This window comes from Dipodomys ordii, unplaced genomic scaffold (genome assembly GCF_000151885.1).
Source record: "Dipodomys ordii isolate 6190 unplaced genomic scaffold, Dord_2.0 Scaffold190, whole genome shotgun sequence".
NCBI lineage: Eukaryota > Metazoa > Chordata > Mammalia > Rodentia > Heteromyidae > Dipodomys > Dipodomys ordii.
The window spans coordinates 1,384,036-1,406,107 of NW_012267406.1; the positions used below are offsets into that span (position 1 = coordinate 1,384,036).

Below are 22,072 nucleotides of genomic sequence, written 5' to 3' on the forward strand. Positions count from 1 at the left end.
CCAAATACTAACAAACACAAAGGAGTGCCAGTAATATGGCTTGAAATCAGAATCTCATACTCTTCATTTTTTTTACTCAAGGCTCATGCTTTGAGAATTTAATTCAAATTATTCTGGAGAGTGACTGTGACTTAGGAAGGAATTACTGAAAAACAAGAACTTAGTATTTTGTGGAATTTGTATTTTCTGAATCTAGGAATAATAATAGGTAATAAAAGATAACTGGCATCTTCTCCTCCCAAGAGTCAGGTATCCTTATAATGTACTTTGCTTTCATGGAACTCAAAACATCTCTACTTACTTATTTACATTAAGTGTGTCTTGTGGACTTAAAGTTCTACAGGGATAGGGTCACCAAGTTTTTCTGGCTAAACACTGTGTCCATGCTACATGGCACAGAAGTAAGTGCTCAACAAATACTTATATAGTCCTGTTGCCACAGTTTCCAACACTGTAGGAAGTAACACAAGAATGATGTAGCAAACTCACAGGAGTGCTATACGGATTAATCAAAGGAAAATATAACTGTTCAATATGGAGAAAGACTGATGAACTTCAATTAAACCATGCTACATTCATTTCACAACATCATTATCTTTGCAAACCTGAATAACGATAGTAGCTACAAATACTGCATGTAACCCAATGAAAAACAGGAATTGCAGGTGTTACTGTCAAATCTCAGTCAAATGTCTAGTAAGCTGACATGGGACACAATGTCTAACACACATATTCTACTAGGAAAGAATTAAATGAAAATATTTTCCTTTAATCCATGTAAAATATTTTTAATGGATACTAGTTAAGAAAACATTTATTGTTTGGCCCCAACTCTAAAAAATAAAAGTTACATATTTCTTTCTAAGTGTACCATAAAAAGATAGTAATAGTGTTGTAAATAAAGGAACTCTGGAACTCTCTAATTTACAGAATAATATACAATACAGATTGGAGAGCTGAGGAGAAAGAAAAATGATGTAGAAAACACAGTAAGCCCAAAGTATTTTTTGATTCATTACAAATGTTTTGACCAAGTGTGATTCAGAAAAATAATTTCAAAAAATTAGAAATTTTGAAAAAATTTGGAATTCTCATGTATGTGTTGTATGTCTCAGAGGATTACAGAAGGGCTCATTCAGTCCTTCATTTTTATTGTTTCAATCAAAGGTGTTTCCTTGTCCTTTATGAAATCTGCCTCTGAAGAAGCAAATGGTATCCCAAAGGAAAGATTAAAGATAATGTGCTTACATGTTAAACATTTTAAACTTGCTGCATGGGGCATGTCTTTGGCACAAGTTGAATAGTGTGAGGGGAAAAAAATGAATCAAGCACCTACAGCACAGCACTGAACTCTATGCATCTTGAATTTTTTCATATTTTTACTCAACAGCAGTATTCTTGAAACAAAAAAACAGTGAATGCCAAAGGTCTATTGTTTAGCTGCTGTATCATATTACACTGAAAGTCTTTTACTACATGCTGGGTGCTTAAACCTTGGTTCTCAAGGAGGTTGATAACTGAGAATCTCAGTTCAAAACTAGCCCCGGCAAAAAAGTGAGATTCCTTATCTGCAATCAACTACCAAAAAGCTAGGCTGGAAGGGTGGCTCCAGTGGTAGTATACCAATCAAACAAGCAAGGTAAGCAAGAGTGAGGCTTTAGGTTCAAACTTTGGTTTGAACTGCTAAATTAACAACAAAGTCAAAACACACAGAACAACAACAACAAAAAAAGACTCATTTAAACTATAAAATATGAAGTTCTAATTTCAAATACAGAGTTATTTGAAAAAAAGATCTTAGGAACTGATATGCCCACATATGTTCCAACATGGTTGGAAGATTCTTCAGTTTAGCTTTATAAATCTCCCAATACATTTTAAAACCACAAAAAATGTTACTGTTTTTAAAAATCTTGGAAGAATACTTTAGAAATAATAAATGTAAGCATATATGTGTGTATACAAATACATGACAGCATACAAATATTATTATGAATTATGGACAGTTTCTAGCATGTTATTAATCTGTGATAAAACAAATGAAATAACCAATAAAAATAAACTTTAATGTCTAAATATGGAACAGACCTCAATTTGCATCTTCAGATGTGTCTTGAAGTTTGACAACAAAGTAAGAAATATGGAAAGAGAAAGCTCAAAAACTTCTGGAACAGATGAGACTCCATTTTTTGAGAGTGCAACACAAAGATACTGCTTAATAGCATTAATAAACATTTCATTTGTTCTAAAAACAGGTCCTGCATTCTGCAGAATGGACAGAAGTAATTGCAATGAAAGAATCTTGGAGCGTAACTCATGAGACCTGAAATATAGAAAAAGAAACTGAATATATGGACAAGTTTACCATTATGATAGTAACAGACTGATCAAAGGTACTTCCTGGTACCACATAATTTCACAAACTTCTATAATATAGAGGAAGAAAAAAACTCTACAATATGAAGAAGAACAAGCTACTAACCATGGATATACTTCCTTGTACCACATAATTTCAGACTTTATAAATGAGAAAAAACATCTCTCACAATATAAATGAGAAAAAACATCTCTCACAAATACTTAATATCAGCCTTCTGTTTCACTAGAGTAACTTGTGTATTTATGCCTTGTTTTTGTTTTTTCACCTCTATATTTCTCCTTAGAAATCACTGTAACCTTTCTCAGACCAAGTATCATGTTTAGCATATATGAATTCCAATATATTTTTACTAGTTACACTACTCAAAATTCCTCATAATCAATAAAAAGTTTTGGTTGCATTAATATTATTAGTCCAAACTTACTTTTTAAATAACCACTTGAAGGTGTTTGCTCTTTTGAAATAAACATATAGGCTTTTAGAACATTTAAAAACTGTCTCTTGGGTGGGCACTGGTGGTTTATACATGTAATCTTACGTACACCGGAGGCTGAGACCTGAGCATTGTGATTCAAAGCCAGCCCAGGCAGGAAAGTCTTATTTCCACTTATCTACTTGGAAACAAAGTGAAGCTGTGGCTCACAGTGGTAGAACATTAGCTTTGAGCAAAAAAGCTAAAGAATGGCTCCCAGGCCCTGAGTTCAAGCCCTATAGCTGATCCTCACCTCCCAACCCTCCCCACCACCACCAAATATCTTAATAGCTGGAGCCACTTATTCTAAACATCTTTGTAATGAAAAGCTGAAAAATACTGGCTTATAATTTGAATTTTTTTCTTGATCAATATATTTTAAATTTCACAAACACAAACTTTCCTATCAAAATAGTTCTCTTATGTCCAAACACTCCTTTGGTCCCAAGGAACATTTCAAAAACAAACCACACTTTAATGCTCTAGCAATTTCAAAAATCTTATTCCAAATGCTGTATGTAGTCATATTTACCTAGAATATTAAATATTAAGATTTCCATCATAAAATTTTGTTTAAACGTATTTAACAGGAATACTTAACTTTATATAAACTGTATCACAAGAAAAATACCACCTTGTTTGAGTAGGAACATGAAGGTTCAAGGCCAACTAGGCAAAAAGTTTATGTGATCTCATCTCAACAGAAAAGGCTGGGCATTATGGTATGTACCTGTCATCCCAGCAATGGTGAAAGCGTATATGGGGGACTGTGGTCTAGACTATAAGGGCAAAAGTGAGACCCTAGCTCAAAAATAACCAGCGTAAAACGAGCTAGAAGTATAGAGTGTCTGCCTGGAAAGTACAAAGACCTGAATTCAAACCCAGTAGAGTACTGCCAAAAATATAAAATAGAGCCTATGGTATCATGGCTTCTTATTACACAGTCATATTTCCAAGATAGCTATTATTCTGAGTCTAGAATTATGTGCAACAAATATATCAGTACAAAAAATTGTAGGTAAAATAGCAACAGGTAAGAATTTAAGTAGCTATCAGAAAATGCAGGTATTTAAGTTCCAGTCTTTATTTTCTAGTGTTCCAAGGCTCACACAAATGCTGCTTCCACCAGATGCGCTTCACATAATCATCTATTTTACTCAGTTACCTTAGAAATTAGGCACTGTGCTTGTTACCTTTATATCCCTGGGATTTACATTGTACGCAAAAGTGCTCCAAAGGCTATTTTTGTGTTTAAGCATTTAAATAACTATTATGTACAAAGAATTAACAAGTGAAGAAAGGATCACACTTCCTAGGTCATCATTTTAGCAAAAGCCAGAAAAGACAAAAACGAATATTATCTAACCACAAAAGTTCACTGAACTTTTGACAAAATAAAAATTCAAGATAAAAAAAAAATTATACCTTATCTTTGGTATAGGTTCTAAGACAGAGCCCTTAATTTCTTTCAATTTCAATCGCAATTTTTTCTTTTTTTTTTTTGTCCGCCATGGGTATTAAACTCTGGGCCTGGGCACTGTCCCTCAGCTCTTCAGCTCAAGGCTAATGCTCTACCTCTTGAGCCACAACTCCACTTCCGGTACTCTGGAGATAAGAGTCTCACAGACTTTCCTGCCTGAGCTGGCTTTGAACCTTGATCCTCAGATCTCAGCCTCCTGAGTAGCTTAGGGTTACAGGCTTGAGCCACCAGCACCTGGCCAATCACAATTTTTAAATAATGGCAGACATGAGTTTTAGTAATACAAAATTCCTAAGTTTGTTCTTTTCTTTCTTTTCCTTCTTTTTCTCCCTCCTTTCCTCCCTGCCTCTCTTCCTTCCTTCCCTTCTTTCCTCCCCCTGGTCCCTCTGTTTCACTTGAGTCACAGCACCACTTCCAACTTTTTGAGGAATCAAACCCAGGGTTTCATGCATGCTAGACAAGCACTGCACCACTAAGCAACATTCCCATTCTTTATTTCTTAACATAGGTCTTTGTCAAATCAGAATTAAGAGATCAAAATTATCTTCTTTTTTTTTTAATAGTGTCTCACTATGGAGAACAGGCTGGCACAGGATTCATAATCCTATTGCCTCTACCTCCAGTGCTGGGATCACAGGCAGTGCAGAACCATGCAAAGCTAAAATTGTCACGTTTTGAATGAAAAAAATTATTTTACCCTATTTTTCGCATTTTCAAAATGCAGAAAATAACATGCATTTCTGACTCTCAGGATTTGATCCAGAAAAAAATTTTAGAATCTTCTACTTCTGTACCTAAAAAAAAAGTTTTCCCTAAACCAAAATAATGTGACAAAGTAAACCCATAGAAACTATGATGTGGTCTGCAAAACTCAGAATTTTTGTTGTGATTATCTTTAGTCTCCTTAATTAGCACTTAGCAATTAAAACAGGAGAAGTTGATTTTTTTGTAATTAAAGTAGAACTGCTTACATTTTGTCCCTATCTCAATACTCTTAATAAATAGCATTTAATCTGCAATCAAGAATTCAATGTATATCCTACAAAATTAAGAAAAGCGAGGAAAGAGGTAGCTTACAAAGGAAGCTGAGATGTGAGGACTGCTGTTTAAAGCCAGCCCAAGCAGTCAAGTTCATTTAACTGTTATCTCCAATTAACCACCAGAAAACCAGAAGTGGAGCTGTGGCTCTAATGGTAGAGTGCTAGCCTTGAGCTAAGAAGCTCAGGCCTTGAATTCAAGCCCCAAGACCACCACCACCACCACCACCACCACCACCACCACCAATAACAAAAGAAAAGCAAGGAAAGTAGTGGGTTAGGAGGAATGGGTGAGAATATTAAAAGGGGTGACATTGATCAAGATATATTGTATTCAAAAACTGCTTTGTTGAATGGCAACTCTTTTGTACAACTACTTAAAGATAATTTAAATAGTTAAAGATAAATTACACACACACTTTAATCTTTTATTCTTTCTTCCTCCAAGAGTCTTGCAAGTGCTCTATTACTTGAACACTACTTGAGCAATACCTGCTTTTAGTTGCTTTGCAGGTAGGATCTTGCACTTCTATCTGGTGGGCCTCAAACAGGTATTCGTCTCCCCAGTAGTTGGAATTAAAATGTGCACTACAAGCCTGGCTCTTCCAAAAGATTTTTTTCAGAAATTTCTTAAACTATCAAGTTGCAATATATTCTGCTACATAATAGCAAGCCATTTTTAAAACTCTTAATATCAACTGCAAGCAGAAATTACTTGAACTTCAAGCATATGAAAAATCTGACTATTTATGACTTCTAAAAAATAGTACTTTCCTAGAATTTAGAATAATGTAGTTGATGGGAATTACACAAGTCACTCCTCTCTCAAAAGAATTTCCTCTTGCCAGGTACTGGAGGCTCATGCCTGTAATCCTAGCTACTCAGGAAGCTAAGATCTGAAGAAAAGTCAGCCAGAGTAGGAAAGTCTGTGAAACTTTTACTTCCAATTGACTACCAAAAAAAGCCTGAAGTAGAGCTGTGGCTCAAGTGGCAGAGTGCTAAACCTCAGCAAAAACCTCAGTGACAGCACCTAAGCCCTCAATGTAAGACACACACACACACGGAGAATTTCCTCCCTTTGTCATACAAAGACACACACACACACACACACACACACACACACACACACACACACACACACACACACACACACACACACACACACACACACACACACACAGAATTTCCTCCCTTTGTCATACAAAGACTTATCAGACATTGTCTTTCATTAGAACTTTTAAGACACCTACCATGAAGCTGAGAAAAAGCTACACTGACTTCTAATTACAACACAGCAATAAGAATTTAGTCATAAAATATTTACACAGCACCTAGTATGCACTAAGTACTATTCTATATTGAAATCCTACCTTTGTGAAATAATATAAGGTGGCTTTAAAACTTTAAACTTTTTTCCAATGTATGTTTATTGTTATTGTAAAGGTGATGGATGTACAGAAGGGTTAGTTACAAAAGTCAGGTAATGAGTACATTTCCTTCGAACAGTGTTACCTCTTACCTCGTTCTTTCCCAGTTTTTCCCTCCCATCCGCATTTATAGTTCATTTTCAACATAGTGTCAAGTGAGTATCACTAATGCATTTTTTCAACCTTCGTCTTCTCCTTTGTGATGTCCTCCCCATTCTCCCGAAGTCAAATAAACAGCAACAAAGGGGAAAAAAATTCTATTTCCATTTCTTGGGAGTTCATTTCAATAAATATAATTTTATCCAATATATTTAAGTAAAATATTCTTCCTCCCCAAAACTTAAGGTTCCACTAGACAAACCTAAACCCAAACACCTTCATAAACACCATTATAATGGTATATTTCAAGCTTTAAAACTTCTATTTGTCAAATAAAGAAGCTAATGACTTACTTTGGATCTGGTGGTCCATCTGACAGTGGTTTCATTGACAGTTTACACAATGACCTGAATACTAGAAAGGCATCCTTTTGTAAAATGTGGGAAAACTTAGCACCAGGTGAAGGTCCTGAAGAATTTCCGGATTCCTAAACAACAAAGACATTTGCCAAGATAAAATATTTCAGCCTTTCAAACTATTTTATTCAATTCAATTCACTAGCAGGTAAGTAATCCCACCTTTGATATGCTGTTCTCATACCCAACAAGAAATTAATACCTGTAAAAATATTCTTTTAAAATATTTTATTTGCCATCACTCTTAAATTTATCTAATTCAAATTACTGACAAATAACTAGCACATTGTGCCCTGAGAAAAATACCTATACAAAGGCTTTAAATATATTAAATCTATCTTTAAATCTGTTTGTGTTTTTTACTTTTGCTTTATTCTATTTTTTATTTACTCTGAGTTGAAATAAGGCAATTGTAGAGATAGATAACAATGTTTAAAAGTCAAAAGTTAAAACTGCTAAGAAGGTCAAGAGAATCTACTCCTGAATATAAAGAAATGAGTTACAGTAGAGCAAGTTTCAGAGAAGTTTGTTACTACTACGGTACTGATTTCTTTGTCTCTATGAACAATGGCTAAGATGAAGATTCCATAGATTGCTAAAATATTTCTTACCCAATCATACTGCAACTGTTTTGTGAGTATGTAAAAAGAATGCTTTTTTAAAATATAATTTCAGTGGAAGGTAGGAAGGTAGAAAGATATGGACATAGATAACACAGCTTAGTTAGAAATATATGCATCAGCATATGAAGGAAATAAACTGTTCTAATATCAATGAGGGGAAAAAATAACCCAAACTTTCTATTTCCTCAAACTGAAATATCTTTAACTGGGAAGATTTATTCCAAGGTTTTGGTAGACTACAAATTTTGCTTTCCTCTCCTTCACCCCATTTATACCTGAGTATCATTGGAAGAGACAGACAATCTGTCATCAGGTAAGGATGGTGTATATGCAACAGAAATTGGTGTTCCTGGTATTCCATTTGCTTGAATATTCTCACTGTCACTACCATCCTCTATAGCTCCAATGTTGCCATCTGTATTTGCATTTATAGTAGTCCCTTCTCCCATCTCTAAAATGATAAGAATAAAAAACATGCACATATCTGACTTAAGCAAAGCTTCTTTAAAAAAACATAGCATATGTAATACCAAACAGTGGCAGAAAAACAAAATGAAGCAAAATATATATTGGCACCATTTGAAGGTTAGCGTATTTACTATTAAGGAAATATACATCTGGAATGCTTTCAAATATAAACTTTACATTGCTCTGGTAATAAACTCAGCTGATGAGAGGCTACTACAGATGTGCCAAAGCAGAAGCTTAGAAACTTGCTTTTTAATTTATATAAACAATTAACACTAATGCCTTCATATGTTAAGAGAAATTCCTTGCAAAAATGAACATTCCATAGTTTTGGAAATGTTGGGAAAAAGGTTTTTTAATATGAAGGAAGGGTTTTTTAAATTGTTATTGTTATAGTCTTTAAGTTGCTTATGTGTATGAGGTTTTCCAAAGGAAGTATATCATATGCAGTACTCCCCCAATTTTTTTTTTACCACAAGGCCCTCCCTTTTTAGAATACCTAGTCTTTGTACTATCACAAAAAGTTTTCATTAGATCACTGAGTAATCATACTTGAAATTAATATGAACATAAACAAATAACTTCTAGAAGAACACAGACAATACAAAAAACATTAAGTTCCAAAACCACTCTGTATATATTGTAAATTAGTTAACAAAAGTAAAGAGCAACATATAATATATGCCCATAGCTGAAATTCAGTAGCTATCTGCCAAGAAATTGCTCCTTTCATACTATTAATTGAAAGAAACGATAAACTAGTTTGAAGGAAACATACTAAACTATAAAAACATTCTGGAATATATTTGTGCTCCTATAATATCTCTTCCATTTAACTCAAGTTATTTCATCTTTTTCTCAATTTCTTCATAAGAAACAGAAAAAAATAAAATTTACAAGGAACCACTAGAGCATACATAAAAGATATATAAATAGTGATTATTACTGATTTTGTTATTAATTGATAACATGTCTTCAACTTCTAAGTAACTCAAGTAATAGGAAAGGTATAGAAGCTCTGGCTTCTCTATGTCAAAATTGTTTTCTGCTCCTTCAGCTGGAACATTCTTCAATAGATTAAGCTGGATAATTCCAAAGAATATTTTGCAATTAACAAGTATTACATGAAAAAGATCATCAACAGGTAAAATATAAGCTGAGTGCTTGTGGCTCCCATCTCTAATCCTAGCTGCTCAGGCAACAGATCTGATGATCATAACCCAGGCAGAAAAGTCTTTATGAGCCCCTTGTCTCCAATTAAGTAGAAGTAACAGTAGAAGTAGAACTGTGGCTCAACTGATAGAGCATAGTCTTGAGTGAAAAAGCCAAGTGAGAGTGCAAGGCCCTGATTTCAAGCTAGGTATATGGTAAGAATTGTAAGCAAAAACAAAAAACAAAACAACAACAAAACCCAAGAGTATAAGAGTTTGAAAACTTGGAAGTTTGGCTAGAAAAGAAGCACATGAAAATCAGAAATAAGGAAGGTGGTAGCTAAAGAGGTCAACTTTGCACTAGGATAGCAGGATAGATGCCATGCAGGCACCTGCTGGCTCAAGTGTATAAGGGAGTAATTCATTTGAAAAACTCTGCTTTAGGAAGACAATTCTGGGAGCCCTACTGACAGAGGCTGTCTAAGTGTCTGCACATGCACAGCCCTCCAGGTACTTAGAAGGCACTGCAGCCATAGTCTGAAGGTACCTGGCTAATGCTCAAGCTGGCAACAGGCCTTGGTGCTGTCCATGTGATGCTGGTTTTTAGTCATGCAGAATGCAAGAACAGGGCTGTGGAGACTTCCACCCAGGAAGCTTTCAAGGGAAAGCCTGGGGGGCTGGGAAGGTGGCTCAGTGGTAGAGTGCTTGCCTTGCATGCCTGAGGTCCTGGGTTTGATTCCTCAGCACGACATAAGCAAAAAGAAAAAAGCCGGAAGTGGCACTGTGGCTCAAGTGGTAAAGCGCTCACCTTGAGCTGAAGAGCTGAGGGACAGCACCCAGGCCCAGAGTTCAGGCCCCACAACTGGACCAAAAAAAAAGGGAAAGCCTGGGAGGCCAGGCCATGTGGCAGGGTTCACTTCCCTGCAGGCAGCACGTGACAGGGCAAAGCATTAAGTTGTGAGACTGAAACAAAAGATGCAATGGAAATTCCAGGAAGTGAGATATTAAGAATGTGGAAAGCCACAGGAAGCAAGAAAAGGCAGCCAGAGATCACAACTGGCAAGAGCTGCCCAATCCCTGGGGATCTCACGTTCTCCCACATAATGCCCCAGGGGGTAAATATGAGCTACAGAATTTAAGGGTTTTTGTTGTTGTTTTCTTTCCCCTGAGGTTCTGTCTTTCATGGTCCTATCCTTCCTCTCTAAGCCTCATTCCTGAATTTTGGAATTGGCAGTGATGTTGGAGCTGCTTTTTGTTTTGGAGGTATTGGGGTTTAGCCAGTACTGTATCTCACACTCACCAGGCAGATATTACTACTTCAGGGACATCCCCACATTTTAGGTTGTTTTTCAGGTAAGGTCTCACTATTTTCTTTTGGCCTGAGGCTGGCATTAATTATGATCCTTCTTAAGACTTCTTATGTAATTGGAACAACAGACTTGTACCATTAGACCAAGGCACATTTTTTTGAGATGGGGATCTCATTAATGTTTTGCATGAGTTCGCTTTAAACTACTATCTCTTCTTGATCTCCACCTCCCAAGTAGCTTGGTTTATAGATATGAGCCACACTTGGTACAATTTTGGAACTGTTTTAGGCATTTAGATGGACTACATGCATGTTGCATTGTGAGAAATGAGCATGAATCTTTGGGAGTCAGAAAATGCCTCAAAGGACTCGAGTGTTGAAAGCCTGGTATCCACCTAATGTTGCTATTTGGAAAGGGGCATGCTGTTGAAAAATACCTTATCCTTAATACTTCCTATCTCTACTTCCTATCCATCATGAAGTGAGCTGTTCTGTTCTATAACTTGGTCCCTATCATAATGATCTGTCTTAACACAACTCTGGTGCAATCAATGGAAGCAAGTGACTATGTACTGAAACTTGTTTGAGTCAAAATAAATCTTTCCCCCTTTAAGTTGATTTTTCAGGTACTAAGGGCTTACATTAATACAACACCCACCTGTAGCACTTGCCTTGACATGTCTTAGCTGTTTCCATTACATTTTTCAGTAAGTTCTGTAAGCCTTTTATACTAAAGGTCAAATTCAGTATGCTAAAAATAAATGCTACTTTTCCCAAGTAAATATTTTTTTCCCAAGTAACTTCTCCAACATCACTTAATTCCACCAACAGTATCATCTACAGGTAAATTATCTATTTAGGCTCAAAAACTGGGATATCATCTACAAAGAAATGAGGCAAACACAGCAGGTCTGATATTGCCTATCCTTCAAAAAGCTTTCTTTTTTACTGGTACCAGTCCTGAGACTTAAACTCAGGGCCTCAGACTATCCCTGAGATTTTTTTGTTCCAGACTGGCACTATACCACTGAGCCACAGCTTCACTTTCAGCTTTTATGAGTCTCACAGACTTTCCTGCCTAGGTTAGGATCTCAAGTCACAAACTTCAGCTCTCAGCCTCCTAAATAACTCGGATTATAGACCTGAGCACTGATGCCTAGCTGAAAGACCTACTTTCAGTTTTGGCATCTGGCTGTACCTAGGATCCTGTATTTTGGGAGGCTTCCACCAAAACTAATTAAAGTATGTGTTTCAGCCATTGAGCTGGAAGAAAACAACAACAAAAAAAAAAACCCCAAAACCTGCTGATCAAGTTTGATTTTTTTTTCCCCATGAGTCTAAAATTTTAATATATGCTGAGCAAAGGGTGGCTATGTGACAACTCCCCTCAAAAATATTGATCTTGAAGGCTTTAATACGTTTCTTGAGTAGTGATTTTTTTTCATTTCACAATACAATGCAGGAGGAATTAAAGTATTCCTCATGACTTCAATAAAGAGGATTCCCAAAAGTAAAAACACCAGGTTCCTCCTCATACCTCTTCATATTGATGATTTTGCTCTGTACCTTTTTGCTATAATAGGAGTACAACTGCATATTGATTTCTGTGAGCTTTCTCAGTGAATTGACAAAACTTGTGATAATCTTGAAGGCCTCTGACACAATTATTTTCTCTTTACCTAATTCAAAGTTACAAAATCTTCTTCATCAATACCTGTGATCTCACTTACTATTCATGTTTGTTTGTTCCATTTTCACTGTTAATGTTCTATTCAGACTTAAGATTATTGTTCTGATTTTCTATAGGACTTTTTCTTCATGAATAGTTGTAATAATTGCATTTCTCAATTCTGAAAACTCTAATTCAGTCTAGAATTAGGTCCAACATCTTAATTTATAATTCTGTTGGTTCATCTCAAACTTCTATAACCTTTTCTACTGTTTATCATCACATCTCATACACAGCACTTCAGTACTTTGGGATATTGGAAATATCTAATCTAATATCAAATCTAATTTTTCTCCCTGAAGAGTCCTGCTATGTAGTTTCCAGCATGTGAAAATACCACTTTTATACTTGTATAAATTCATAGACTTCTGTCATGTCCTATATGATAACCCTCCCTGCTACCTGATCATTTTGGCCAAATTTTTAACAGGATTTTAACTGGTTATTGCTAATGGAACTTATTACTTTATTAATCTACGTATAATCATTCCAAATTTATTCCATATTCACATACATATGTACATCTTAATTTTTGTATATAAGCAATTGTATATATTTCAAAAGTATATGCTAGATAAAAATAAGAATGATGAAAAAGATGAGAAAGCAATCAGATACATATTTGCTTCTGGAGTTGTAACAAGGAAATGTTTTACATGAGAATTAGTGTACCTAAAATAGCAATATTCTTATTCAAGATCCACACTACATATTCAATCCTACTTCTAAAAGTATATGTAGCAAGGTATTATGCTTACTCCTGTTTAGGGATCATGAACTGAAGATGCTCTTTGTATTTGTTTCAGATAACCCTCAATAAAATAAAGCTATTTATGAAAAACACGAGTGAAGCCAGGTATGGTAGCTCAATAATTGTAATCCTAGCTACTTGGAGATGTGGAGACGGGGAGGATCAAAATTTATGGCTTCATAGACAAACAGTTCTCAAGACCAAATCTCAGCAGAAAAAGATGAGTGTTATGGTACCCACCTATTACTACAGCTATAAGGGAAGTATAAATAAATAGGAAAATTGAGGTCCTGGCTGGCTTGGTCATAAAATACTAGATTTTATTTAAAAATTACCTAAAACAAAGCCAGGACCTATGGCTCATGCCTATAATCCTAGCTTTACAGGAAGTTAAGATCTAAGGATTGTGGTTCAAAGCCAGCTCAGGCAAGAAAGTCTGTGAGACTGTTTATCTCCAATTAGCCATCAAAAGGCTGGAATAGCAGCTGTGGCTCAAGTGGTAGAGAACTAGTCTTGAGCAAAAACAGCTCAGGGATAGCACCTGAGCTCAAGTCCTAGAAGTACCCCTATCTTGAAAAAAATACCAAAAGGAATAGAGATGAGTACGTGGTTCTAGTGGAAGAGTTCCTGCCTAGCAACTACAAGGCCTGGTGTCTAAATGCCACCACTGGCAAAAGAATTAAAAAAAATAAAAATTCCTAACAAACGTATTTATAACACAACGTATTTATATATTTTTATAAAAAATAACTGAAGCTGGAGAAAAACGGGGGGATGGTAATTTCTCCTCTCTTATCTGTGCTTTGCTTTCCTTTCCTTGTTTTAGTTAGCAACTAGTAATTGCAATCTGAAAATGGGAAATTCCAGAAAAAAAAATATGCCTAAGTTCTTAATTGGGTGCTATCTATGTAGCAAGATGAATATTTCTTACCATCCATTCCACCCTACCTGGGTTGAGTATCAAACCTTTGTTTAGTGTCACCACTGTATATACTCTCCCTAGTCTTTAATTGCCTCAGTTACCAGAGATTCAATCTCCCAACCTACATAGTTGCTAGTCAACTTTCATTATACATTATGGCCCCAAGTAGTGAGACTGGTAGTTTGGATGTTCTTAACAGAAGCAAAAGTATCTTTTAAAATAAAGATGGTAGGGCTGGGGAAGGTGGCTCAGTGGTAGAGTGCTTGCTTTGTATGCATGAGGCCCTGGGTTCGATTCCTCAGCACTACATAAGCAGAAAAAGCCAGAAGTGGTGCTGTAGCTCAAGTGGTAGGGCGTTAACCTTGAGCTGATGAGCCAAGGGATCTCCCAGGCCCAAAGTTCATGCCCCACAACCAACAAGACAAAAAAAAACAAAAAACAAGAACAAAAACAAAACAAATAAAATAAAGGTGGTAAAAAGCATTACACTTAATGGAAATAAGAAAAAAAATATGCCAAGGTTACTAAGATCAATGATAAGCATGAATTTGGAAAAAGGACAAAAGAAATTCGAGCCTGTCAAAATGCCAATGTTATGGCCATAATACATGGTTAAGTGCTTTAATTTAGGTGGAAATAGCTTCTATAGTTTTTATATATGTATAGTAAAAGCACAGGGTTGGGTACTACCTGGTAGTTTTAGGATTCCACTGATGGAGTTTTAGATAGTATCCCCTAGAGGACAACTCTATTTTTGTAGACAGACACACATACAACTTCTAATTTGATTAAAAAAAAAAGTGTACAATTTTGCCCTTTTGGTTACATGAATAATAGTTTTCCATGGTCAGATGGAATCCTACAAAACAGAATCATTTCAAATGAAGTGTATAATACCTCCAACAATGATGTTTACCATTTCTTCTACAATGCTCTGTACAATATCTTGTGGCTTTTCTTCACAGTCATGGTTTTCTCCGTCATACAATACATCATTTTTAGACAATGCTTTAGAAGAGGAAAAATGCAATAGAACATTATTTTTTGAAAACTTCTACTGAAAATGTAAAATATTCCAAACATAAAGAAAAAAATATAACTAAGCAATTACACAATAAACCTTCACAACTAGAATTGGAGGTGTTACTCAAATGGTAGAGTATCCAGCTAGTCATTCCAGCTGCTTTTACAACAGGATAACAGTCCAGGCTGGCTCGGGCAAAAAAATAAAATGAGACCTATTTGATAATATTAAACACAAAAAGAGCTGGAGGCACCTGGCAAATGGTAGCGCTCAAGTTCCAATATCACAAAAGAAAAAAAAAAACCTTTTTAAAGAAGTAAATATCTTTCAATTTTATGAATAACAAACAAAACAGGTAACCATACTTTACAACTTCTGTATAGCCTCAGGAAACTGACAGAACTTAACATAATGTGTCTACAGATAAAAACCAAGATTTCCACTGGGAGTTTTCAAAGTAGCAATTTGAATGTTTTTAGATCTGGGGACCTTGTCCTGATACTCACTGTCCTACCAAACAGCATCAGATTGTACATTAGCTATTATCGATTCTATTTCCACTATTCTTTCTTCCTACATCTGTAAAGGACTACCATTTATTCATTTTTATTATTATCTTTAAGTAGTTTTACAAAGGAATTGCCATTTAACAAAGCAGTTTATTGACAGAATGTATCCTGATTCATGGCGACCCTTTCAACATTCTCACCCACTCCTCCTGGTAGGATATACATTGCATTCTTAACTGCACTCCTCACCCTTCACTTTCCCCTCTTGACATTCATCTACCCCTTTTTTCCCTTGACTCCACCTTTTCTCTTCTAAGTATCCATTTCTTTGTGCTTATTTTGTTGGGCTTCAACTTTGCCTTTCTAGGGAATTGCATTATTTGAATTCTCACATGAACCTCTTATATTTCAGTTACTACATCTGTAACCACTTGCATACCACCTAACATATTTATCATGAGTTTAAATCTAGCTTCCACATATATGGGGAAACATGCATCCTTCGTCTCTCTGGTCCTGACTTAATTCACTTAACACACCTTTTCCAAATCTTTCCATTTTTTTTTTTACAAATGGCACAATATCATCCTTTCTAATGCATGAGTAAAATTCCACTTTCTTGATCCACTCAGGCATCTGGATGCCAATTCCATACCTTGGCTATGGTGAATAGTGTGCAATAAGCATGGTTATGCAGGTAGCTTTACTGTAACCCGGTTTGTGATCTTTTAGATAAATGTCCAAGAATGAAATTCTATGTTTACGTTTTTGAGAAACTTCCATATTGCTTTCAAGATTAGTTGAACAAGCTTACATTCCTATCAACAGTATTTAGAGTTCCCTTTGGCTGCATCCTCATCAGCATTTATTAATGTTTGTTTTCTTGATAATGGCAACTTGCGTGAGATATAATCTCAGTATTGGTTTGATTTGCATTTCCTTTATGGCCAGAGCATATCTTCATGTGTCTATTGGCCATTTTTACTTTTCTTCTGAGAAGTTTCTCTTTAAGTCATTAGCCATTTATTAAATAGGCTGTTGGTTCTTTGAGGTTATAATTTTTAAAGTTCTATGTATATTCTGGATATTAGACTCCTGTCTGATCTATAACTGGCTTTTTTTTTAACCTAATTAGCTATGTCTTTTGCTGTGCAGAAACTTAAGTTTGATGCAATCCCATCAAATCTTTATTTGTTGTGCTTTGGGATCTTTACTCAGAATCTTTCTACCTTTGCCAAGGAGCCCTAATGTTTCTCCTACTCCTTCCTGTAATAGTTTCATGGTTTCAGGTCTTACACTGAGGTCTTTGGTCCATTTTATGAAGCCAGCATTACACTCATCTCAAAACCAGATAAGGACTCATCAAGAAAAGGTCCACTATTTGGGATGCTAATTTCCCTTAATTTCCCCAGTGTTCCTAGTCTACGTCTGCCACCAAACAATGAATATTACAAAAGGAAACCTGATAAAGAAGCTTGTCATATCAGCAGACTTATTTCATAAAACAAGCAAATAAAAGTAACATTTAGACTCTTCTGTGTAACAGAGACTGAAAGGTCTTGAAAAGCAATTTCCGTGTGTGTGTGTACGCGCGCGTGTATGTGTTTGCGCACACGTGCCTGCTCTGTGGCTTAAATTTGGCTTACTCACTGTCCCTTAGCTTTTTCTTTCTATCATTTGAGCCACACATCCACTTTTGCCTTTTTGCTCATTCATGGAAGAATCCCACATACTTTCTTGCCCTAGCTGGCTTTGAACTGTGAATATCAGATGTCCTCCTGAGTAGCTAGGATTATAGGCATGAGCCATCCCTTTTTAAGCTTTTTATTTCTGTGCTCTAGTTGGCTAAAATTACTGTGCAGAGTCCCATCTAAAATGACATAAAAATAACTAGTGATTTAAAATTTTCATATGCATTAACTGACATAGAATGATAGTAACTAGCAATAAGCCTTTGTTATACATTATACATTAAGAATGTTTAAAGAAACTACTTGTCCACAGTCACATAGCTAATAAGTGTGAGATACACACTAGAGTATGAATCATGAACTGATGGTTCTCACCTATTGGGATAAAAAAATCTGTATAGGCAGAGGTAATTATAATTCTTATAATTCTGAATTAATTCTATAAACACCTGCTGAAGTGCCTATCACTAGATGTTCCCACTCCTTTGTCTTCACCCATATCATACTTTAGAAAATTTCCCAACATTTTGGGAACATTGTAAATTTTCCAAAATTTTCTGGTGAACCAATTTTTACTCCCACTACCATGATTCAACTAAAGCATTATCCTTTTCAATATAAAGGCATTTTCCTAACTCTCCTCAGCACACATACCCTCTGTATGCCATTTCCGGGAAAATTCTCACATTTATGCTCACCTGATCCTTCAGTGAGGATAGGACAGACTAAAAGCAATGACTCAATCACTTTAATTATAATTCCTAGTATAGAGTGACTAAAACACAGAAGTTCAACAAGTGTTTACTCAATGTATAGATGAAGGGATGAATAAAATGTCAGATTTATCAGAGATTAGATCTTTCAGTTGGCTCCTTTGAAAATGCAGTGAAAAGAACTATTTTGGTAAGACAAGAATCTATAAACTGGACGCTGGTTGTTCATGCCTGTAATCCTAGCTACTCAGAAGGCTGAGATCTGAGGATCTCAGAATTGCAGTTCAAAGCCAGCCTACACAGAAAAATCTGTGAGACACTCATCTCCAATTAACCACTAAAAAGCAAGATGTGGAGCTGTGGTTCAAGTGGTCAAATTTTGAGGCAACTTCAAATGGTCATCCTCCTATCATGCCTTCCACACAGTTAGGGTTACAAATGTACACCACTATACCTGCCTTGTTAGTTGAGCTGAAGTCTGAGTAACTTTCTGCACCATATGGCCTCATGCTAGGAATCCTTCTGCCTCTCTGTCTCATGAGTACAGGAATAACAGGTATTATACCATACCTGGCTTCATTGCTTGTCTTTTGTGGCAGTACTGCTGTTTGAACTTGGGGCTTTATCCTTGCTAGGCAGGCACCTTGCCACTTGAGCAATGCTCCTAGCTCTTTTTGGTTTGCTCATTTCTGAGACAGGTTCTTGCTTTTTACCTAGTCTGATCTAGATTATCATGCTATTTATGTTTCCTGCCATTGACAGGATGACAGGCATACCACCACACCTAGCTTTTCCTACTGAGATGTAGCCTCAAAAATTTGGTGTGAGATGGCCTCAAACTAAAACCTTCCAGGTTTCCATCTCTTAAGTAGTTAGGATTACCGTTGTGAGCCACAGCACCAGCTTCAGTAATTTTCTGACCACAATATTTTCTAAACTTGTAATGATTTCCTACAACTTCCTAAAAACATCTTAGTAAGTAGATTCCTTGTTTGCTATCAAACTAAGGAGAAAACTAAAGGTCCTAATATGCTAAGACATTTATGACTCTTTAGAAAGTCATTATCTTCTCCAAAGGAAGACTATACACTATACTAAGATGCTACTATGTGCACCAGATCATTAATAGAGCTTCTGTGGATGAAATTAACTTTAACTTAAAGGATGAAAAGGTCACAATTACATTAAGTTATCCACTAGATCATACTATTCTTTACCAGGAACTCTCTACTCCCACCCACTTCCCTTAGCACAAATACATCCCAATTCCCTTGCCAAGATTACTTTCAGCTGCAGTTGCCTGATCAGCTTCAGTCTGCTCATTCTCTGCACTGGAAATATCAGATCCATTTTCAGGCTCTGTGTCATCCTGAAGACTTTTATCCACATCATTTGTGTGGGGGTCAAGGTCCCCTTCATGTTCTTGAGATATATGATCAATAGTCTGAGGTGGCAAATATCTAAGTTGAGGTGATTCAGGCTGATGATGGCTTACTGGAGACTGTAACAGATGATGATGTTGCCGATGTCTTTCTTTCTCCATTTGTTTGGCCTCCTGCAACTGGGAAGAAATAATTTCTGCTATTACAATAAGGAATTCAAAAGCAAGAAGGATAGGTTTCATCCAATTAGAAATCTTACATAAGAGATAGCACCTTGCATCTACATTTGCATCTAGGCTTCATATAAATTTTTTAAAAAAATCAATTCATAAAGACTTCCATCAGTATCTTTCATTTCATACTTCTATCCAAAGTCAAAGAAGACAAGAAATTTCACAAACTGAACAAAATAAAACACAATACAGTAAGAAGTTTAAGTAGAAAGCATCCTAAAGATTTCAATATAATTCCTGTAAAGTCCTTTCTATTTTTGATGCTTGCAGTATTCTATATAACGTTTTTAAAAATACTTACTGCTTGGTTTTCCATACGTGCAAAGATAACATTTAGCATCTGAGTAAGAGTAGCTTTGGCTGTTGTCTGATTGATGAGATTTTTGCTTGCTAGATAGATATTGTAACATGTTCTCACAGCCTGAAGTACAGTTCCTTCATGAATTTCTATGTGTTGTGATGTTACTGCAGTAAGTAAAGCCTTTAAAAACAAGTTTCATGACAAAAATATGAGTATTTTCAATATTACTGATATTAGAATTAAAGCTTTCAGAAACAATCATCACATTCAAGTAGTACATACAGAATTTCTGCCTGCCCTGAATATGTCAAATCTGTCATCAAGTCTTAAAATATTTAATAATTTCTTTATCCTGGAAGTAATTTCTACATAATCCTCTTAACTCCAGACCACCATTTAACTAATGCCAAGCCAAGTTTCACTATAAATATTAATTTGTTAAAATGCATGGTATTTACACTGTCTCAGCTGAACATAAAACATATGCCTCATGTGTTTTATCTATCAACTTTGGAGAGTAACTACTGTGTCTTTATCTCACCTTCAAATTTTTCTTACTTTAAGGATTAAAAAGACTATTATTATTACTATGAAATGTATTTATAAACTTTTAGAACCAAGCATTTTAAATAATCCTAAATGAATCTTCCAATTCACTAGTGTACATATCCCTATTGTCCTTTTTATGCTACACAATACTATTAAAGTTAGAATTAATGAGTACATATCTAATCAATATATTTTGATTAAACCCTAAATGCTATGAAATTACAAACAGGACAAAACAATTGGACATTTTTTAGAACATACCTTGTGAAACAAACACATCAATAAAATGGAAAGGCTCAGAGGAGACTATATACCACATGAAGGAATGTTTTTACATGTAAATAATTTTAGAGGATTAAAAATTACACTGATATATAAGCACAGTACCATAGTAGTAACATTAATAACTATACTTGCAAGAATTCAACCACCTAGGCTCATTATAGCACAAACCTGGAACAGTATTTAAGTGGATTGTGCAATGGAATCATGAAAGCTGGTAGACAATTAGTGTACATATTAATCTATGACTTGAGAAGTCAGGCTATAAGGGGCCAAACAGTACTAAAAAATTTAGTAGAGTCTAAGGATCTCACTCTAAACTTGAAGAATAAAATAAGTATGAAAACCACACCAGAAACCAAAAAACTCGGGAAGATTCTAGGGACCCAATGCTTTTTTTAATGCTTATTTTAATGAATACTTGGCATTCAACAACAAAATTTCTTGATAGGGTGTAATAAAAAACCCAACTAGCCTGTTATAACTGGAATGTGGTAATCATCTTGTGTGCTATTTTTAAGTTGGAAGGTTTCTTCTGATTCTAAAAAGTATTATTTGTACATACATTGTATTATAAAAATTCACATTACATAATGAATTACCTTTATTATCTGTAACTGAACTCCTTCATCCGTTTGAGGTCCTTGAAAGCAGCCACATATTGTTTCAATAATTCTATCAATTAATTTTTTGCCTGGTGTTGTACTGTCTGGAGCATTGCCAGTCAAGTGCCCATAAGCAATAAGTTTCTGAAATAGACAAAATAAAGATCTCAATTAAACTAACTATACTATTTGTATACAATGGAATATAAATTAAAATATCTGAGAATATATTAACGTTTTTATGCAAAAATGTCAAGGTATAATAAAAGGTATAACTAAGTGCCAAACAAAGTTTTTCTAGACTGTATTATCAACACTGGAAATTACTTACATATGAATTACAAAACGGAAAACAATGACTACAAGTCATCACTGATCAGACAGTGCTTGAAGAAAACCAAGTCTTTTTTTTAACATTTTTATTTATTTTTTATTGTGAAAATACTGTACAGAGGGGTTACAATTACATGGGCAAGATAATGAGTACATTTCTTATCAAGCATTGTAGCCTCCTCCTTT

The 22,072-nt window shown here is 35.4% G+C and overlaps 1 protein-coding gene across 1 annotated transcript in view; it reads right to left on the minus strand.

Annotated features, from left to right (window-relative positions):
- Window positions 1-22,072, minus strand: part of Arfgef1 (ADP-ribosylation factor guanine nucleotide-exchange factor 1 (brefeldin A-inhibited)) — an 86,761-nt gene that overhangs the window by 59,315 nt on the left and 5,374 nt on the right. Inside the window, exons 4-10 of the mRNA XM_013034476.1 lie at window positions 21,551-21,697; window positions 20,118-20,297; window positions 19,486-19,762; window positions 15,162-15,272; window positions 8,210-8,385; window positions 7,249-7,382; window positions 2,089-2,323 (exon numbers count right to left, since the gene is read on the minus strand). Of these exons, the coding sequence (XP_012889930.1) occupies window positions 2,089-2,323; window positions 7,249-7,382; window positions 8,210-8,385; window positions 15,162-15,272; window positions 19,486-19,762; window positions 20,118-20,297; window positions 21,551-21,697 (1,260 nt within the window). The remainder of the gene's footprint in view (window positions 1-2,088; window positions 2,324-7,248; window positions 7,383-8,209; window positions 8,386-15,161; window positions 15,273-19,485; window positions 19,763-20,117; window positions 20,298-21,550; window positions 21,698-22,072) is intronic.